This window comes from Cloeon dipterum, chromosome 4 (genome assembly GCF_949628265.1).
Source record: "Cloeon dipterum chromosome 4, ieCloDipt1.1, whole genome shotgun sequence".
Taxonomy (NCBI): Eukaryota; Metazoa; Arthropoda; class Insecta; order Ephemeroptera; family Baetidae; genus Cloeon; species Cloeon dipterum.
Window position 1 is genome coordinate 26,325,215 of NC_088789.1, and position 19,662 is coordinate 26,344,876.

General features: G+C 39.6%; 3 protein-coding genes across 7 annotated transcripts in view; 1 reads left to right on the forward strand and 2 right to left on the reverse strand.

Moving 5' to 3' along the window:
* Nucleotides 1-738: 738 nt before the first annotated feature.
* LOC135942273 (mutS protein homolog 4-like) lies at nt 739-8,048 on the reverse strand. Of its 2 annotated transcripts, none has more exons than XM_065488292.1 (20): nt 7,909-8,048; nt 7,658-7,787; nt 7,061-7,250; nt 6,880-7,007; nt 6,679-6,827; nt 6,441-6,631; nt 5,742-5,863; nt 5,456-5,682; nt 5,198-5,398; nt 4,926-5,112; nt 4,730-4,872; nt 4,570-4,673; nt 4,250-4,469; nt 4,093-4,194; nt 3,925-4,038; nt 3,662-3,870; nt 3,396-3,618; nt 2,359-3,087; nt 2,069-2,140; nt 739-1,561 (listed from the first exon to the last, which is right to left on the reverse strand). In XM_065488292.1, the coding sequence occupies exons 2-20, from the start codon at nt 7,737-7,739 to the stop codon at nt 851-853; spliced, it is 4,104 nt and encodes a 1,367-aa protein (XP_065344364.1). In that variant the 5' UTR covers nt 7,740-7,787; nt 7,909-8,048; the 3' UTR covers nt 739-850. The 2 variants fall into 2 exon arrangements, with proteins under 2 accessions (XP_065344364.1, XP_065344365.1); XM_065488293.1 differs by having other exon boundaries at nt 7,854-7,945.
* LOC135942274 (sorting nexin-29) lies at nt 8,024-13,880 on the forward strand. The gene is made up of 13 exons (XM_065488294.1): nt 8,024-8,110; nt 8,209-8,258; nt 8,317-8,720; nt 8,770-9,012; nt 10,137-10,262; nt 10,331-10,511; nt 10,563-10,719; nt 11,211-11,334; nt 11,390-11,585; nt 11,643-11,829; nt 12,544-12,945; nt 13,058-13,197; nt 13,250-13,880. The coding sequence occupies exons 3-13, from the start codon at nt 8,393-8,395 to the stop codon at nt 13,344-13,346; spliced, it is 2,181 nt and encodes a 726-aa protein (XP_065344366.1). The 5' UTR covers nt 8,024-8,110; nt 8,209-8,258; nt 8,317-8,392; the 3' UTR covers nt 13,347-13,880.
* A 342-nt stretch (nt 13,881-14,222) lies between these two features.
* bon (bonus) overlaps nt 14,223-19,662 on the reverse strand; it is a 107,638-nt gene continuing 102,198 nt past the window's right edge. For 2 of the 4 annotated variants that reach the window (XM_065488672.1, XM_065488668.1), the window contains 8 exons: nt 19,203-19,660; nt 18,346-18,776; nt 17,177-17,402; nt 16,987-17,116; nt 16,739-16,898; nt 16,443-16,623; nt 15,877-16,032; nt 14,223-15,821 (listed from right to left, as the gene is read on the reverse strand). In XM_065488672.1, coding sequence (XP_065344744.1) covers nt 15,648-15,821; nt 15,877-16,032; nt 16,443-16,623; nt 16,739-16,898; nt 16,987-17,116; nt 17,177-17,402; nt 18,346-18,776; nt 19,203-19,660 — 1,916 coding nt within the window. In that variant the 3' untranslated portion in view covers nt 14,223-15,647. The remainder of the gene's footprint in view (nt 15,822-15,876; nt 16,033-16,442; nt 16,624-16,738; nt 16,899-16,986; nt 17,117-17,176; nt 17,403-18,345; nt 18,777-19,202; nt 19,661-19,662) is intronic. The other 2 variants (XM_065488671.1, XM_065488669.1) reach the window with 2 other exon arrangements.

Genomic DNA, 19,662 nt, shown 5'->3' on the forward strand with positions numbered 1-19,662 from the left:
GAGAGTAAGCCTAGCCCTTAGCAAGCTTTTTGTGAATTTTGAGTCTATGGAAATTTTTGTGATTCGATGTTTTCTTTACATCAAAAGGTCTTGATACAAATAAAGATGAAGAGGGAAATCTAAAACTAAATCTAAACTAAATCCACTTTTGACTTGCTGCAGAGCACTTGAGCTGCTGAATGACTGGGCTGATGGTTGGCATAATTGCAAGTGCCTTAAAATTCCGAGTGCAGAATAATTACTCAGTCGGCAATATTGGAGTGGGCTTACTTAGTTGAAATTGAAGCACCATATTTACCCAGAGGATGCTGTGTCGACCTTATTGCACATCCAGAAGGATGGCAAGAGGAACCGAGAGATACACTCTTTCTAGGGCATCTCTCAAACAAATTTGGCAAAGTTGCCGGGTATAGACGGCTCTCTAGGGGTTTCATTTTGAGACAAGGGTTGTTGCCGAGGTGATGCTCCCGGTCGTACATGTTGACTATACCCGACATGTTGACATGATAAGCGGGCACGGCCACCTATTGGGGAAAAGAGCATTCACCAAAATCAGCAGAACAGCATAATACATACCATTAGTCACCTTTTTTACGAGTCTAGACAGAAGTTAATTTCTGCAGCCAGAGACTGATGCTGTCTGGTAAACAAAATTATTTAAAAGGAATGAATGGGAAGCTGCCATGCGGCGTCACTGTAATTTTTTCTTGGGTAATGTAATTCTTTTGATGCGAAATCTTTTCGTTTCATGAATGTTTGTTATTTATTCGTAACAATCTCAAATTAAATTGTGCAGTTTTTTCAGTCAACATGGAAATAAAATATCATTACCACTCAATCGTCGTGAGACTCACAGCTGAGATAAGTGACTAGACAGCTTTTTGGTGATCACAGGACTAGGCTCTGGAGGCATGAGGAGCTCCAGAGCCAAACAATCTGCATTCTGAGACTGGTCCCAGCCACCCTCCACAAAGAGCCTCTTCGCGCTTGATGGAGTTTCTCTTCGCAACTGCTCTAATGTTTCATCCAACGTCCGAGATGCCTCTCTAAGCTGAGGAGTGCTAGGAGGGAATTCCTGCATGAATTTCTGCGTGTCTGGAGATCTGGTCATTTGGCTGGATGACTGGGTACCGCGTCTTTTCCGCTTTTCTCGCTGCGCCATGAATTCCTTGAAGGACATTGTGCAACTGAATTCTGGCGTCGGCTGCAGTTCAAATCTGTGACTAACAGGAGTGGAGAACAGATCAGTCACGCCTTCTTTTTCATTTAATGTGTCCTTGAGGGGTGCGATTTCAGGTTGCACCTCTGCAGCCCCTGGCATCGTGAAGGAGGCAGCACCAAAGCTGAAACTGGAGACGGTGTTTGACGCTGGCGATGGAGTTGCAAAGTTAATGCGCTTCATGGCACTCTTCAGGAGAGCATCAAGACTATCAGCTTCTTTCTGCAAGGCAGGCAGCAGAGGTGGAGGAGTTTTTACCTCAATATCCTGCGGAGGAGGAGGAGTTTTTGGCTCAACAACCACTTCCAATTCCTCTGGGGGCTCAGAGAGAGCATCTACTTCCTGGAAAATAGAAAAGTAATATTTGATCCAATTGTTGTGGATTTATTAGAACGAATATTTTAATTTTCAGTATTTCTAGCAAAGCATTATAGTTATTCCAACTCTGTCAACTGAAAAAATAGTGATAAGCCAAAGATTAATTTTTTAAGCTTAAATGATTAGATTAATTGGATTTTAATAATTTCCTGTTATTTTTTTAACTAAATTATGTTTCCTTATATCTATGGACTAGAAGCAAATGGTTAAAAGGAAAAAAGGAAAAAGGCTATACCAAATAGCATTTTGGTTTGCTGCTTAGAAAATTATTATTAGTTTTATTATGTGCAATTGTGAGTGCTATTTTACTGAATTGGGCAGTTCAATCTTTACATTTATAAAAGACTAATATAAAAGTTGTATTTGAAATTCAATTTTATTCCAGGGGCATTTAAATTAGCACAACCCCCAAGAAAATTAGATTAATTATCATACACTTCTGGCTTGCGCATAATCATAATGCATAATTACCTGGTTCACTGGAGTTTGTGACTCAGCAAACAGCTGTATTTCCTCAGAAGGATCAGGAGAGAGGTGGATAACCTGAAAGAAACCAAAGTCCAACAAAAATTAATATTTGAACGTTAAAGAATAACATACAAAACCATTCCATCTGTATGTATCTCCCAAGAAAAAAAATTAATGCCAACAGCCTCATTTAAATCAAATTATTTGCTTGAAATTTTTAGAAGTCTTGCTAACGTAGTGTTATAAATGTGTCACTATATTGACATTAAGCAGCTCGTTTATTATTAGATTACCTGATTCTGGATTTCTTCAATTTGAATTTGCAAATCGGCATTGCTCTCACAATCAGGTACTGTCAGGGGCTCAACTACTGCCGTTTTCTCAGATTCGTCGCATTCTGCACTCATGGAGCCAGCATTTTCTGGAGGTAAAAGGTTCTCTTTCTGAACTCGGACAAAATAATCTTCAATCTTGCGCATTTTCATTTTAAGCGGGGTCAAGGACTTGCATGGCGTAGAAGGAGCAGAGGTGTCCACAGACGAGGAGGAAGATTTTGGGGGAGACGAGACGCGCCGCTTCGTTGGCGTTTTGAATGTCTGCTTCTCTGGATTTTGAGGCTTAGGATTTTTCAGGATGCCTTTAGGAGTTTCTTTGCTTCCGGGAACAAGCTGCGGAGTTGTGATGTCATCAGTAACGTCACAAAGCGTTGGGTCAGGAATGACCACAGGTGTTTCTGGAAGTGCATCTTGTGCGTCATGCAGCTGTTGGATAACAGGAGAGATAAATCTCATCCTGGCTGACTTGGTTGCCAAGTGTCTGGGCGTCGGCAGTGGGGTCCCTGGCATCATCAGCTCCTCTCTCCAGTTTGGGTGCTGCTCTTTAAACTTGTGGGTCAGCAGCAGGTTCTTGGATTTGGCGCTTGCAGGGTCATCGATGTACTTCTCGGCGATCACCTTCAGCATGCACCGGAACGTCTGGTACAGCATGGAAGCTTGCTCTCCATTCTCAATTGAAGGCAAGGGCTGCAACAAAGTAAAATATTAGAACATTATAAGGTCAAAGAGCATAAATTTATGTGATTCATTGCATTCTGGTAGAATTTAATTACAGATTAGGATTTTTATTTTTATTTTATTTATTAACAATAAAGGATTTGGGCAGTACCTTCTCCAGTGTCAAAAGGTCACAAAAATATATTTAAAAATATAAAAAAAACTTAAGATAAATAACAAAAAACGTATTTTACCACAAGAGACAGATATTATCTGCATTACTTTCAGCATAAAATCAGAACCTATAGGCTGCCCTGTTATTTAAAATTGAAATTTACCTTTCTGACTGCGATCAAGTGGGATAAAATGGTATCAGCGTCATCAGTGACGTCTTTTGGCATGCGAGATAATTTTGCCAGCCGCAATCCGTACTTCTCCACTTGCATGACACCAGGAATCATTTTATGGGTGTAGCGGATCCACTTTTCCTCACCCTCTTCATCATTAGCTGCATTGTTTCCTCTGTTCAATAAAGGCTTCTCAATCGCCTCCAGGCAAAGACTGCTTTTAATTAACTTTCCAGTTCCCATAATATCAAACTTACTTATTAACATTGGAGTACATGTTTTGTAGTCTGGTCAAGTACAAGAAATGAGTGGTGAAGAAGGTGAAAGCTGGGCTTCTCAGCAGGTTCTCGCATAGAGCCCAAGCAATCGACGTGCCTTCTTCTGAGCTAGTGCCTCGACACAGCTCATCAATGATGATCAAAGAGGTTGGAGTCATCTGTTGAAGAATGAAGTTCATCTCTCTCATCTGTAGTCCAATCAGAGGAATTAGGAAACGAAAAGGTGGTTTTGCCATTGTTACCTCCACAACAAATGTCGAGGCATTGCCCTCAATGCTGTCTTCAAACCCAATTCTGGAGAAAATGCGGTCGGTTATGCGGAACTCAGCTGATTCAGCAGGTACAAAACAACCAATCTACAAAACAAAACTAAATTTTAGCAAAGAGAATACAAAATAAATTTATTCAACCTGAGCCATGATTTGCAGCAGTGCCACTTGACGGATGTAAATACTCTTTCCAGCCATGTTAGGGCCAGTCACTACGTGGAAATTATTTTCCTCACTGGAAAACTATATTTTATTTTAATAACAACTATGAATTGATGTAAAATTTAAAACGCATTACAATGTCATTTGGGATGGGCTCCATTTGGCCAATGTGGTTCAGAATGGGATGCTTTCCAGCACATACAGCAATTTTTCCTCCAAACTTTGGCTTGACAAATCCAGGCAGGGAACTCGCGGCCGTGATGGCGCAAATCATATCAATCTGAGAGATGGCTTCGCACATCTGGTACAAGCAACCCGCGTGTTGTCTCACCTCAGCAAGAAGTTCCGAAAGGACACTACAATCAAGTCAGAATTCACAATATTAGATTTTAAAGAATTTCAGCAATATAAATTAACTAGTAATACAGAATAGAGGCACAGGAAAACCGCACTTACGTGGCACTCATTGATTGAATTTCCTTTAGCATTTCTTTGCTCCTCATGTCCAGGTTGACTACGGCTTGTGTAGTCATAGTAAATGTGCTCCTTGTTTTGTTTACCTGCGGTGGGAATTGGATCAATTCTCAAATCATAAATTCTAACTTAGCTAACTGACCTGGATGAAGATATTAGGCAGTTCAAAATTGCGGAGCTTCTTGTTTGCACCACCAACTGCCATTTGAATGTGGAATCCTTTCATGACATTGTGTCCAACCTTTAGAGGCAGGCCAAATTCTTCTGCGTAGCTTTTAACAACATCTGAATATACATAAAATAAAAGAGTGGACTTCTAATGCAAGGAATTGTCTTACAGGTGATCTCATCCACAAGCTCGCAGTATTTTTTGCGCGCCAGGTCCAAGAGAACGTGCAACTCACTTTTGATGGCAAAGCACCTTTGGATACAGGAGGAACTGTACCCTTTCACACTCTTTGCGTCATCATGAAGCAGCCTCTTGATGCAGTCTTGGATGTTATCAAGGGATTTTGATCGCACTCTCTGAATGATTAAATATAACAATAACAATACTAAATGGCAATCAACATCATAGATGTTGATATCATTTCATATTTAAGGATTTTACCTGCAGAAAGGATATAAATAAGGGGTGCTCTCCATTTGCAAGCGTTTCTCTGAGCGCAGGCAGATTCTCCAGGCAACTCTTTAGCAAGAGTGCATAGTTGAGCTGATATTCAACACTTTTCTCGCATTTATGAGCAGAAGTAGGAACCATCATGCTCAAAGCCAAGAGTCTCTCGCAATCAGCAAACTTTGGGAGAATGCACTGTTAAAAGAAATTAGAATTGTATTAAATTTATTTTAAATACAAATCCAGTCTGACCTGGAATGCTCTGAAGAGCGTAGGATTCTCAACCAACTCCTGCACGCACTCCTGCCGCTCTACGATGTCCTGAAGGAGACATGAGGGCTGCAAGACGGTAGCTCGAAGAAGACGGTAGCCGCCGATTGTAGCAGTGTTGTTCAGAATTCCCAGCAAGGAACACTGCTTCCAATTTGCGGCTGGCCTCATAGGACACACCAACTCAAGTCTTTTCGCAGTCTCAATGTCTAAAACATTCCAAAGACTAATAAATTATTGAAATCAATTCCATAAAAAGTGGTAATACCTATGAGGGTGGTATTTTGCGAGCCTTGGTACTGAATACTGAGCGACTTTGGCGCAAAGATGATGTTTTGCAGAAACTCAATGTACTTGAGCAAAGCAGCAGCAGCAGAGAGTGCATAAAATCTAACCAATCAAAAGATCATTTTAATTTTTTTAGATTTCGTCGCCTGAAACCCTGATGTGACTTTTTAATAATATTCTGATTACATGTAAAATGACATGCAAAATCATAAAAACTAAAGCGTTGAAAAGGCTGGAAAATAATTGAAGCACTGCAAGTAATTTCCGGGGTTTGCCAATTTTACAAAGCAGAAAAATGCATGTTCTTTTTTGCAAATCGTCCTGGTCCCGGTAAAATTGCGCAATGTTCAAAAACACCCAAATTTTCATTGTCGAATTGATTGTTGACCTTTCCTTGCAACAAGGAAATTCGCGTTTGGTTGTTGAAAGTTACGCAATTTTGCCGGGACCAGGACGAAATAATCTTTTAAATTTTAAAAATCCATTAACATGTTAAATAAGATGTAATAGAATTGATTTTTTTAATTTTATCTTGTTTTATCCTCAATAAATCATTAAGATCATGCGTCTAGAAAAAATGCATGAAATTGCAGAAATCCTCTGCAAAACAAGTTAATCTGAGATGCAGCAGTGGGTCCAGAAAAATACGAACCCTAGTTATATGTATATTATGTCTCACCTATTTTGTACTAGGATTTCAACGCTGGAAAGCTCTGGAACGCAAAGTTTTTTGATCAGCTCCATTCCTAGCACGTCATTAAAGTGTCTCCTTTGAACTGTGGTAATTGTTATAGTCGGATATTGATCTTTGACACAATTGAAGAGCTTTGTACTGGTGCTTCCATCACAGAATGTGTTCGGTAGGAGAATCTGTATTAAACAATAAGTTGTGGTCTGGAGCAAAGTAATTTAATTACCTCCACCGGACTTAGAATGCTAATTTTGGTCATAGTCTTCTGGTAAGTTTGGCAGTCGCTGATTTGACTGACAACTAAATGAGGCCTGTAGACGTCAATAGCCGCGATTCCAACTTCTCCCCTGCATTTTCCTCGACCCTCAGTCAAAGCTTTAGAGCCGTGAGGGACCCGAAGATTATACACACAAATTTAAAGCGTTACCTACGATGCACTTTGTCTCATTTCCCCCATTTGTGGCTGTGTTTGGTGTTCGAGGAGACCTGGACGGCGTTGTGTTTCTGCCAACACTGCTGTTTCTACCAGGAGTGGAATTGCATGAACGAGGAGTGCTGCAATGATAGACTTTTAAAAAGAGGAATGAATGAAAATGATAATATATTACGGTTTGCTAACAGAATTGATCAGAGCGTTTCTGCTTCTTGCGCTGTCAAAGAGCGTTTCTGCTGTGCCAGAAACAACATGAGCCTTCATGGAAGAGAGACTGCTCGGCCCAGAGAAATTGACATTTTTCAGCCAATTTTCTCCAACTGAGGAATCACTGCGCAAACGGAAGTTTGCGGGTCTTGCAATAACTGTAATTATTTAACAGACTTAATTAAAATTATAATATAATAATAATCTTTTATTTGACTTTTGGCATGCACATAACTCATCACAGCCCCAATGGTGGTCCAAACGTTGATTTTTATTTCCAATGTACAAGATCAAAGCAGTTTATTTGGGCGTTAATGTAATTGGAGTGGAGTTAAACGACGAGTTCATAGCGTAATATAATCTAAAAAACTTTTAAGTTCAAAATAATATGATGATAATAAATGAATGTACAAAAATGTTGTATTATGTATGTATTTAATGTATGTACATACATTCAACATAAAATGAAATTCGTTATTTCAATTGAAAATGACTATGTCATAATGTGCATTCAGTGTCATAATTTAAACACGAAATGTTAGCGTGTTTTGGAAATGCATCATACCAGGACAATCTTTCCGACTCTGGGAAATTCCTCCATTGCCTTGGTGCCTGCTGAAAATTTGATCACTTCTCACAGCGTTCATGGTTCACCTCTCCTTTGCTCTATGCCAAATCATGCGGAGATTGATTCACTGTAAATGAGCAAAAATGAGACACACCAACATCTTTTCCGTCAAGCACAAATGTAATTTAATCACCAGCACGTTCCTAACACATCTTAAAACAATTTTTAATTCCAAGAATTGTGTTTACCTCCTTCCGCTAGTCGCCGGCATTGCTCTGCTCACTAATCTTACCATCACCAGCACTCTCATCAGAACTTTAAATTTCCCGCGCAGCTGCCAGAGGTTGGATCTTCGGGCCTTGATGTGACGTCACGTTAACATTAAAATTGGGGGTGGAAGCAAAACATTACAAGACGAAAGACAGAGGCAGGACGATTTCTCTTTAATTGGTGAGATTTCGTAGATGTTAAAATGTTTCAAAATTTTAGGTTTGGTTTTTTTAATTTTACTATATAAATATTTGACCCCAAATGTTTTTATTTTTCAGATAAGACGCAATCTCCTATCCGGTCGAGGTCAAATCTCCTCTCTGTTGTGGTGATGACGAATAATTATCGAAACTGAACGCAGCGAGATAAATCCTCTCCACTCTCAGACTGGGAGTTTTCAAGACGGTGATAATGCAGCTGTCATGTTGTGAACATCAGTTGGTGTGACTCCGTCCCGAGAGGATGACCATGATGTCTGCCGTCATCCCTCCTGGCTCTCTACCCTCGAACAATGCCCTGCTGGAGCAGCAAAAGGAGGAGGAGCGCCAGAAGCTGCTGACCTCGCTGCTAAACGCGGTTAAAGCATGCCAAACAAGATTTGGTGGGCGTTCGCAGCTGGCCACCGAGAGCGAGTCATGCGTGGCAGCTCTGTGCACCTCCCTCGAAGCCGTCCTTTTGCACGGCCTCAAGCCGAAGCCAGGGAGCGGGCAGGCGTCGGCCCTGAGGCACATGACAGAGCTGGTCTCCACAAGTCTGAGCTTAAACCGAGTGCTACCTCAAGACACGCCAGGTATTAATTTCTCTATAATATAATTGTTAATAATTTAAATTCCGTTCAGCGCCTTGGAGGTTCATCAGAGAGACCCTGACCCGACACGAATCAGAAAGGTTTCTTTTGCTCAAAAGAGTTTGCACTGACTGGGGTCGAGGCAGAGCGTGGCTGCGTGCGTCCCTAAACGAGCGCTCACTGGAACGGGGCCTCAGCTCCCTCAGGGCTGCCCCAAACCTGTCCTACCACTATTTTTCCTGGTCCTTCCTTCGTGATGAGGAGAGAGCGTCGACCCTGACTACAATGGCAGCTGGTATGCTCTAATAATTTCCAAATAAGTAAAACATAAAAAATGCAACTGCATGCAGTGTTCTGCATGGCTTCCAAACTTTGGATTCTCACGTTTCATAAACTATGTTTAGAGGTTAAACTATTTTCTGGTTTATCAATAAGCATCAGCATTATATTTGAATAGAATTGGAATTGATTGCTACGCAAAATTTTTAGAAAAAATGGCCACTTAAAACTAAAAGTGACCTGAAGCTTACAAACAACGAGAGGTTTATGCCTAGATTTTGACGCCCCATTTTTCTTTATTGTATCGCTGCCTAATTGCTCGATTTTGGAGGCGTAATTAGACGTTACTTGGGCTGTACTTAGTAAATAACCAAAATTGTTTACTAAACAAAAGCTTCTGCTGGCCAAGACCATAGCTAGGCGCCTTAAAGGCTTGGGGGGTTAGGGGGGTATCACCCCTTAGGACTGTCACGTTCTGATCTCAAAATTTAAAATCTCTTTTTGTATTTTATCCTTGGTAAATAACACCCAGTTCAGTTTGATTGAGAACGAAATTAAAGACAGCTAGATTACACCTTACGTTCTTTATGCTTCCAATTAGTCAAACATTTTTATTAAATACCAAAGTAATTTTTTGCTAAATAATCTTGGTATAGATAATCTTATCCACTTCTGTCCATTAATGCAGATTGCAGACTCACAAGAATAGCACAATTATTCCTAATTCGAAAAATCATCAAATTTTACAAAAAGTATAAAAATTGTTTATCATTTAATTCGTCTTGGTGAGAAGATTCCAAATATATTTGCAATTTTTGTTTTCAATCTGTCCACTTTTGAGGTAATTATGGCAATTTTGACTGAAGGCGTGGGGAAATTGTAATCTTTTCTCAAACAGGATTGAATTGTAACGTAAAAACACTTTACTTTCCTGATTAATTGGTGCGTTATCCTTATAATTGATATCACGTTTTCTATTTTTAATCAATGATGAAATTATTTATTTCGCATTGAAAACGCAGTGCCACATCATGTTATCAATTTCAAATAAAGTAGGATTTCAATTGTGAATTGTCTAATCAGAGATAAGATGCATGACTCATTTATTGAGGTGAATTTCATATAATACACGTGATTTAGGTTTGGGATCTGTTCTTTTCGCCATCAATGTTGACAATACCATGTTGAACGATGGGGATCCAGAGGGAATCAGCAGGAGTGCCTTAATTGGTCAATCAGAACCAGAAATCACTTCACCCGCAAGTGGTGAGTGGAAATGTTTTTTAACATTATTTTTCTGTTATCTCTGATCGTTTAATAATTATTTTGTTTAGACGATGGCAACAAACCGCAGCATTTGCGGCGGCGTAAAGCACCTCCTACAATTGTGTCTTTTGACGATGATATTTGCACACCCATCTCGTCCACACCTCCGGCGTCGGAAGTTCCCTTCAATAGTGCGCCTCCCACTTGCCTGAATTCGCCTATTAGCCCGCAGCCCCCGACAACCTCAAGGTGAGTTTGATTTTGAAATGGTGAAAAAAAATGCAAATTAAACTTTCGCAGGTTGCCTGAAGTAAACTTAAGTAAAGATCACAATGCGACCTTGACCCCAGTTACCAACGCGGCCATTGGCGAGCTTATTCCTGTCTTTCCAAATAATTGTGCTGGCGCAGCTGCTACTGATGAGGAAGATTCAATATCAGTGCCAAGCTACTCGGAGGTAAGCAGCAGTTTAAGGTTTATTTATGTAAAATATTGCTAAATAGTCAATGATACAGTTTCAAGAGAGAATTGGCGTACAGAGCGTTTTTCTATTACTGCGCCATGATGGAAATAATTGAATAAATGCATTCCATACACAAACTGAATGTTTTTTAAAACGTTTTTTTTAAACCTTAATCCCCAGTAGAAAATGATTTTTTTAATAGATTTCAATTGTTAAAAATTTGTTTTTCGTTTGATTTCTATTAAAAGATAACCTTCATTGCTACGCTTTTTTAAATTTTAAGTGAAATTTAATATTTCCCAAGATTATTTTGTTCGTATTTATTAATTCCTAATCTAATCCTAAAAAAGGTTGACCTAGAATTGGTTTGCAAAGTGAATTGCTCTAATAAAACGACTTTGTATTTTTATTTGTCCAAATTAATCAGATATTTAGAGTTAAAATCAGCATTTCCTCATCATGGTTGTTTTTTTCTCATTCCTTAGGATCTTGATAGTGCTGCAGCTGCTCTCCTCGTGACGCAGAAGTTGCTGGAGAAACAGAGTGCTCAAATGATCGTTCCACCTTCTCCAGACAAAACGGACAAAAACGAGTCTGCGTCAGTGCCTCGTAAGAATTTCCGATTCATTACGATTTGAACCGCCTCAAAGGCATGCATATCCAGCCGAAGACCCTGTGGCCGCCCTGCATTCCTTGCTCTCGCAGTGTTCAGCTCTGGAAAGTGAAAACCGAGCTTTCCGAGCATCCCTAAGACAAGAGCAGGCAATCAGTTGTCAATTGTCCGAAGAGCTTGTCGAGCTGAAACGCACGAGTAAAGAGAAGGCGTCTCAGCTGCAGGCCAGGTTGCAGTCGCTCACCAGGTATTGGTGTCGCAGATTCCACCTTTGATTGGCAGCTGTGACTGGCCTTGATTGCAGGGAAAATGACATGCTGAAGGTCCAGCTCAAGAAATACGTGGCAGCGGTGCAAATGCTGAATAAAGATGGGTCAAGTGCCCACCAAATCGTAGCCAACTTGAGCCCCGCGCTGAATCAGTACGTGCAAGACGAGTCCATCGTCCAGCAGCAGCAGGAAGAGAGTCAATATGAACAAAAATTAGTGCAGGTAACATAATTAATTGGCTCACTATGCAATCAACAGATTTAGATTTATGTTATTCATAACTCTTAATTAACTATTTCCACATTGAAGAAAATTGTTTTGAGTCTACGTCTATCATTTGCTAGCATTATCTTTTTCATGTCCCTTATTGATTTCCAAAAAGATAATTTTTAATTTTGTTTCTATTGTTGGAATTTAAAATGCGCTTCATTTTCGCTTTTTGACATAAAATAATTCATTTCTCTTGGTCTGCATAGTTTGAAACTGCAATTTTCATATATCCAGCTAATTCAACTCTAGAAATATTAAAATTTTATTGGTAATCAATCACCCTCAAATGCAAACAGTGAAAATAACAAACCATTTAATAATTTCATAACGGAACTTATCATTATTGTCTTGGTCTAAACATCAAAACGCCAATTTTTGCAAATAAAAAATACCCTCTTGTCTCTATTTCTTCTCCATTGAAGGATATGTTACATTAATACAATTAATATAAACAAAACCATCATTTTGGGGAAACTGTCTGCACACTAGAGACCTAATAGAGGGGCAAGAGGAGCAAAAAAGTCAACAAATGCCTTTTTTCTCCCATTAGAACTCCATGTTAAAATGTCTTTCCTTGTTCTCCTACAAATGCGCGTGCAACCGATTGTTTGGTGCCTTCTTGCAGCTAAAAATTGTTCAACCGCATGAAATAGTCGCATTTTTCAGGTTGCCGAAATGCACGGTGAGCTCATGGAGTTCAACGAACGGCTGCAGCGCGCTCTGCAGAAGAGCGAGTCGACCGCGACTCTTCTGCGGGCCGAGCTGGAGTTGCTGCGGGGTCCTCTGCCCATCTCGTCGCAAACGTCGGACACGCTGCTCGACCCTGACAGTCCCTCCAGCTTGCAAGCCACCGGTGCTTTAGTCCACGTTTGGGTGCCTTCGGCGTTTCTGACCGGCGGCACGACGGACGTGCACCACGTCTACCAGGTGTACGTGCGCATCAAGAACGAGGAGTGGAACGTGTACAGACGCTACGCGCAATTCCACTCGCTGCACAGAGATCTCAAGAGGAAGCACCCTGCTGTCAGGAACTTTGACTTTCCTCCCAAGAAAACTCTAGGAAACAAGGTTGGTTCGCCTAATTCAAATTATAAAATTTATTTTTGAAAATTTGTTAAATTAAAATTTGCAATAAAATAGGAAATTTTTAGTTTTGTAAAAAATACTTGATTTTCAACAGGATGCGAGGTTTGTCGAAGAGCGACGGCTGCGTCTTCAAAAGTATTTAAGACACGTTGTCAATCACATAGTTCAAGAGAGCCTACAGGATGAAGAATCTCCATCAAGAGAGTTACTCATCACTACTTTGCCCTTTTTTGGGTAGGTCTGCCTGATTGTTGTTGTGCTTCCCCTAAATATGATTCAATTTTAGTGAGGGACCGCAAGTCCGAGAGAGAAGCAGCAGGGCAAGAAGTAGTTCTTCTAGCAGGAGTCCCAGGACTAACATTCCACTATACACAGGATTGTAATTTAGTTCTATTGAATGCACGTTCAATTGCGATTTCTTTTGCAAGTTAACTGCTACTATATTTATACAAGACAAGTATTGAATGATATATTGATTTGTTTTTAGCTTTAGGATTATGGCAATTACTCCGAAAGAAAAAAAATCAAGCAGTACAAATGCGTGCAACTATGGAGGGAGAAAACGAATATTTACAAAGTTGCACTTTGCTTGATGGGCATAGGCTGGAACCATTCCTCTCTTATCTGATATTTTACTTTTGTTTAGATATTTGCACCGAAACGAGGCCAAATATTGTGGAACTATATACTTAGCTAAGCAATTTACACTCATATATGTTGTTACTATAGCAATCAGTCCACTTTCTGTGAATATTTTCCATGCCTTTTTGTGATAAATGCCATCTTACCTTCTGCGGTTAATTTTGTAAGTACGTGGGCATTGTTGTTTATTGAAATTACTTGTGTCTATGTACTTTAAATTTTGTGACTTGTTTAAATTACAAAATGAATAAAATTTATTTTAAAGGCGAAAGAGAGTGCTGCATTTTTCTCATATATCTCCCATTAATTCATCAAGTAAAAATCAGACAGAGCAGCCAGGAGGAAAGAACGTTAGAAAAACACGAAATTTCATTGTTGTTAATTCACCAATGGTTTCCTTGCATCCATATAATATGTAGAAAACAACTAAGTTAGTTGCACTCGCCACTTAAAATTAAAGCTTTTTTTCTAAGCCAATAAAAATGTATACAAATTGAAGCTAAACATTTATGAAACATTTTTTGCAATAGAAGGCGTTGAACAAGAGTGATTAAGATATTTTATTAAGTCAACGTATAAAATAGGTCACAACACATGCAATAAAAATTCACGGCAGGTTAAAAGATATTGAATTTTATTTTGAAAAGAATATTATTAAGTTAAATATTTTAAACACTAACTTAACGTTGTAGAAGTATTGAATTATTACGCATCATCTCCAATAGAGAATTGTACACAACTTTTAGAAAAAATATTCCAGGTTTCGTCAAGTAGTTTTTGCTAAGCGCTTCAATGCAATTAAGTCAAGCTTAATATATATTGATTTTTGCACAGGACGACTGGGCGCGCGAGGCTATAGTCGCTAGCTGGGCGAAACGATTGAGCATCAGCTAATTTATTTTTGAGCTTTAACATTTTTCAAATGAACCTTTAATAGGTAGACCAACCTGAAAGTGATCCACTTCATTTCTAGTTTGGGAGTCCAATAGATTGATAAAAAATTAAAAAGTTCTCAATTTCGCACTGCTTCGTCATTCACAAATCATGATTCCTGGGTCGTATTTTTTTCCTAAACGGAATATTTTAACTAAAAGAAATAAATTAAACAGATGAAGTCTCCTGAAGGTTGAAAACATTCTTTTGGGATTAAATTAATTATTAATTTATTTTACAATGGCTTCTACTATGGGCAATAAGAACGGAAGGCAAATTGATTGAATGATTACATAAAAAAACAATATCACACTTTCTCGTACTGTACAGCGGCTGTTTTGTAATAAGAAAATCAATCGCAGGGAGATTCAACAATCGCCAATTAAAAATTCTCTGCAGCTAATTCTGTGGCTATGAATTTTGCTTTGGAGGGTAAGTACTGCTGACAATGACGGGGCAGAAACAGCCACGGTATGACGGTATGGTACAAGCAAGAACGTGTGACAGTATTTTGTTATTATAATTATTCAACCAATTAGTCCATGGGAGTAACCAGTGTAAAATAAATTAATAACCCTTTTGAAATATTTAGATATTGAATCATACTTTTTTAAATAAATTTTGTTTCAATATCTTATCAATCAAAAGCCCCTCCTATTGTTTAAATTATGAAAAAATTCGGTAAGATGATCAGGCGATGCAAATTGTGTTTAATATTTTTCGAGATCGCTAGTCACCAGCAGTGAGCGTGCCTCATGGAATATAGTGTTTCCGATCATTTGACATGCTGCACGTTGCGATATCAAATCGAATTCGGGGCATGAAAGATGCACTGCAAGATATCCTATTGTTTAAATAAAGTCAACACTGTCCAATAATGTAATGAACAATATTATGTTAGATTAATCAATAGTAGACAACCCAGCTCAAGGCAATTTTACTATATTTTGAATACAGCTCGCGCGCGGCAGTCAGCTCTCATTGCGTGGCGTGATTTTGGGCACTTTAATCAGGGTGTAGTTTCAAAAATGTTTGGTCTATTAAAAGTGGAAGTGCGTTGTAAAGTTAACAATAGTGTCCATTGCACTGAAATATGGGCTCAGTTGTGATCAGAAATGTGGGGAGACAGACTTGCGTAGCTTCTTTGCTGGCTCCTCATCCTCGCTTCTGTCGCCGCTCATCATAGATGCGGGTCGCTTTGAGTATTTTTGGGAGAACTGAGACACAAGTTTCTCGAACACCGCCTCCAGCGAGTGGGCAGCATTGTATACTGGTGAGGCTTTCTGTAATTTCATCAGTTTAGAGTTTCCAGCAAAATGTTTACTGAGAATCGCTCACTTCATTGTAGCTAAAGGCATTGCGGAATATAAGACGGACATCAGCGATGAACTGGCTGAACTGTTTGTAGCTACCTTCGTGGCCTGGCTCAACATTTTTCTTGATAACGTCAAGAGACATGGGCTTCTGGATGCGATCCAAGTAATCAGGAAACAGCTGCGAATTTAAGTGAGAAATAACGTAAAAAATTACCCTGTAATAAAAACATAAACTGTCGCAGTTTAAAAAAATCAGCGCGAGTATGGATAAAAGACTAAGAATGTGATGGTTTAGACACCAATATTTAATCACCAAGATGATTTTCTGTAACAATGATAGTTACGATAATGATTTGGACAAGTTTTACTGTAACCCCTGAAGTTCCAGGTAACTGTTTGTTAATGTTTATTTTAATCTCAAATCCCCATCGCAGAACTTGATTTACTTTAGCCTGTCATGAAGAGAAAACCAATTGGACTACATATTTCTACTGATCCCATGCAGCGCACGCTTTAGCTCGCAATGTGCTGACAGATGGAAAGCAAAAATTCCTCACGTTGATTTTTTAAACTAGTCATAATAAGTACCTCTGTGTTGACAGGCTCTCGGAAGGACTGACTCATGTCGACCTGGCTGTAAAGCTCAAGCAGGAATCGCTGAGCCAACTTCATATCGGCTGTGGTGAGAACTCCTTCTGGATTTTTGTTTGGAAGTCTTTTGATGTCGTTGATGTTGGTGCACAAAAGGCATTGCCATGAGTCCGGGATCCTAAGGAAAATAATTTAAATGTTTAAAAGCTGAACTAGGATGAATCTCAGGATCTTGATTGAAGAAGTGATTGATGAAATGAGTATGGTATGGGTCTAAATGAATTTACACTAACTGGTCAATAGAGCCCAAATTTGGGATGTGGCAGTAGGTGTGGAAGACTTTAGGGCATCTGTCGCAGCAAACCAAGTCACCGCCGTCCATGCACACTGCGCACCAATCATCATTTGGATCTGCGTCATTATCAGCCGTCGCATTTTCATTTGTAGGGTTTGCTGAATAGAAAAAAAATATTAGAGTTAGTTTTGCTAAACATAAATCCATTGAAAAATCTAAGCTTTCTAACTATTAAAATCATCTTACCTTCAGAGGGTGGTGCGGCTTTAGTGCCAGGGGACCCAGTAGAACTGTCAACAGCAATTACTGCTTCGACAGCGTTATTTTTTACTTGTTTATTACTGTTCAACAAGCTCAAAACTTCCTTTGATGCGTCCTAAGAACAAGCCAAGGTATTAATATCAGAGAAACAGAGAATATTAGATAATTTGCGAACCTGACAGAAGGTTTCTAACGTCACATTGCTGTCTGTAGAGTTCCTAATGTTGGCAGGGGAGGGTGTTGACCTACTGCCAGATGAAGTAACTTGTTCACTCATCCACTGGCTGCTCAGGACAATCTTGAAATTGTCATTTGGTGGTTGAGGAGGCGTGGGTTGCTTTTGTCTCTCTGGAGGTAGAACCCATTCCGGCTGCGACGCTTGTGCAGTTCTGCATTTTTCACTTAATCAGGTTTTTAAACATTTGAACAAAGAAGGACAACAAAAGGTGGGTGCCAATAAATTTGGGTTCTAAGCCGTTTTGTTTGACAGGATAAATTGAATTAAAGAATAAATGTGCGGCCATTATTTTTTACTTAACCTACAGACGAGCAGTGTTGTATTTGCTTACCACCCAGTTTTTTATACCACTGGTTTATAAACGGGGTTTACCACTCAATTTTTACCAATTCCTTGCGCAAGAATTGAACATATTCCATATTTCCCTATGAAAATCTAAAATTTGCGGTCGGATTGGTCAAAATGTCCTCTACTGTGCAGATTTTTTCTTTTAAATTCGCATTTGCTGCCAAAATTTCTCCAAAAATATATCTCTGACAAATTTTCAAGTCAAGTAAATAATTAGAAAATTATTGAAAAACGAGGTGAAAACATTGCCTGCAAGTAACTAGTTAAAATTGAAAAAATACGCTTTTATCACTGCACTGCATTTTTTAAATGCGGGTTTTTTGCAACCTCGACAACGAGCATAATTATTAGGTCTTGATAACACCGTCCAAGTAAATGTTCGCGAAGGATCTTGGACTCAATCATTTCACCTTTCCGCACCGAGGTCTTTTATTGAAACGCCGGACATTGTTTGTCCTTAAAACCGCTCACTAAGTGGGAAAACCAGCTAGTGAGCAATATGAGCGTTATCAGTGGCTTGATTAACATTAACAACTTTTTACAATCACTGACATTGGGTTATAAATCCCCAAAATGCTCAGTTATATCCTATAGCCTTGGAAAGAATGTCTAAAATTCCAGCCAATGGGCTGGCTAACTGACTATCAAAATATGTTTCCCTAAAACCATTATTGGCCACATAAATTCAGCGTACCGAACACTCCACTAATTTTAAATGAAATTTACCGAAAAGCGAAAATTGTGACTTTTTTACTCACATTGTAACTCCAGGAGAGTGATTAATCGTGATGCTTGAAGGGAGTTTCTGCAACTGTTGCTGCACCAAGAGTTGTTGTTGATGCTGTTGGTGCTGTTGCTGTTGTTGTTGTTGCTGATGCTGCTGCTGCTGGCGTTTTTGTTGCATTTGCTGCTGCTGTAGTTGCTGTTGGTGCATCTGGTGTTGCAGCATTTGATACTGCTGCTGTTGCTGCTGGTTCACCTTCGGCTGGAGGTGCTGGTGTAGGATTTGGTTTTTCTGGACAAGTTGCGTTTGCGACTGAGGCAAGATTTGGTTGTACAGGGCACTGTTGGCAGGCGAGTTGGACCGGTAGTTCATGTTGAGCGGCGATCTTCCTCTGGGAATGGCTTGGACCCCCATCTGAGGAGCGAGCAGATTTCTCAGCGGCCCAGGGTGTGTCGAGGACGACACCTAGGGGTTTATTAGTCGTATTGATAGATTTTTTTTACACAGCCTTGTGTAACATAAAATTTATCCTTACTTTATTTGAAACCATGGCAGAGAAATGTCTAAGAAGGGTTCCGCATTTTTCCCAGAATTTAACCCCGAAAAAGTCACTTTTCGCGCCGAGAAGTCAGAAATTTTGGAAAATTATGACTAGTGTTACATTTTTTGGTCTTATGGTGAAACCAGTGGCAGTTTTACTGATTTTTAAAAATACCTAGTTTTGGTCAACCATAATGAGAACTTTTAATCTTCCATAAAAATGCACGTGTACCAGAAAAATGCGCAATATTGCAGAAATCCCTAAAATATTTTTTTTGCAATGCAGTGGTTTTTTCCCGAAAATATGCAGGTTATTGTGAACCCTGCTAAGAAGTGAATTAACTCTCATACCTGGTGAGGGTTGCCTGTTGTTCGTATAGTCACGCTGTTATTCATACCAAGAACAGACGCTGAAGAGTTGTGGACAACCATGTTTGGTGCTGTATGTTGCATAGGCCGAACAAGTTGACGCTGATATTGAAGTTGAGCGTGTTGCTGCTGCTGCTGCTTCTGGTGTTGCTGCTGCATTTGTTGTTGTTGTTGCTGCTGCTGCTGTTGGTGTTGTTGCTGCTGCTGCTGGTGTTGTTGCTGCTGCTGGTGTTGTTGCTGTTGTTGTTGATGCTGCTGCTGGAGTTGTTGTTGCTGCTGCTGTTGCATTGGCATTAGCATCATGGGCTGTGGCCGCTGACCTTGGATGAGTTGTTGAAGATGCTGAACAGCTGGTTCATTGCTTGGCCCAGGCGTACCGGTCCTCCCGTCGCAATTCAAGTACCGACCATCAACAACAATGGCCCCAAGAGAGTTAAGCACT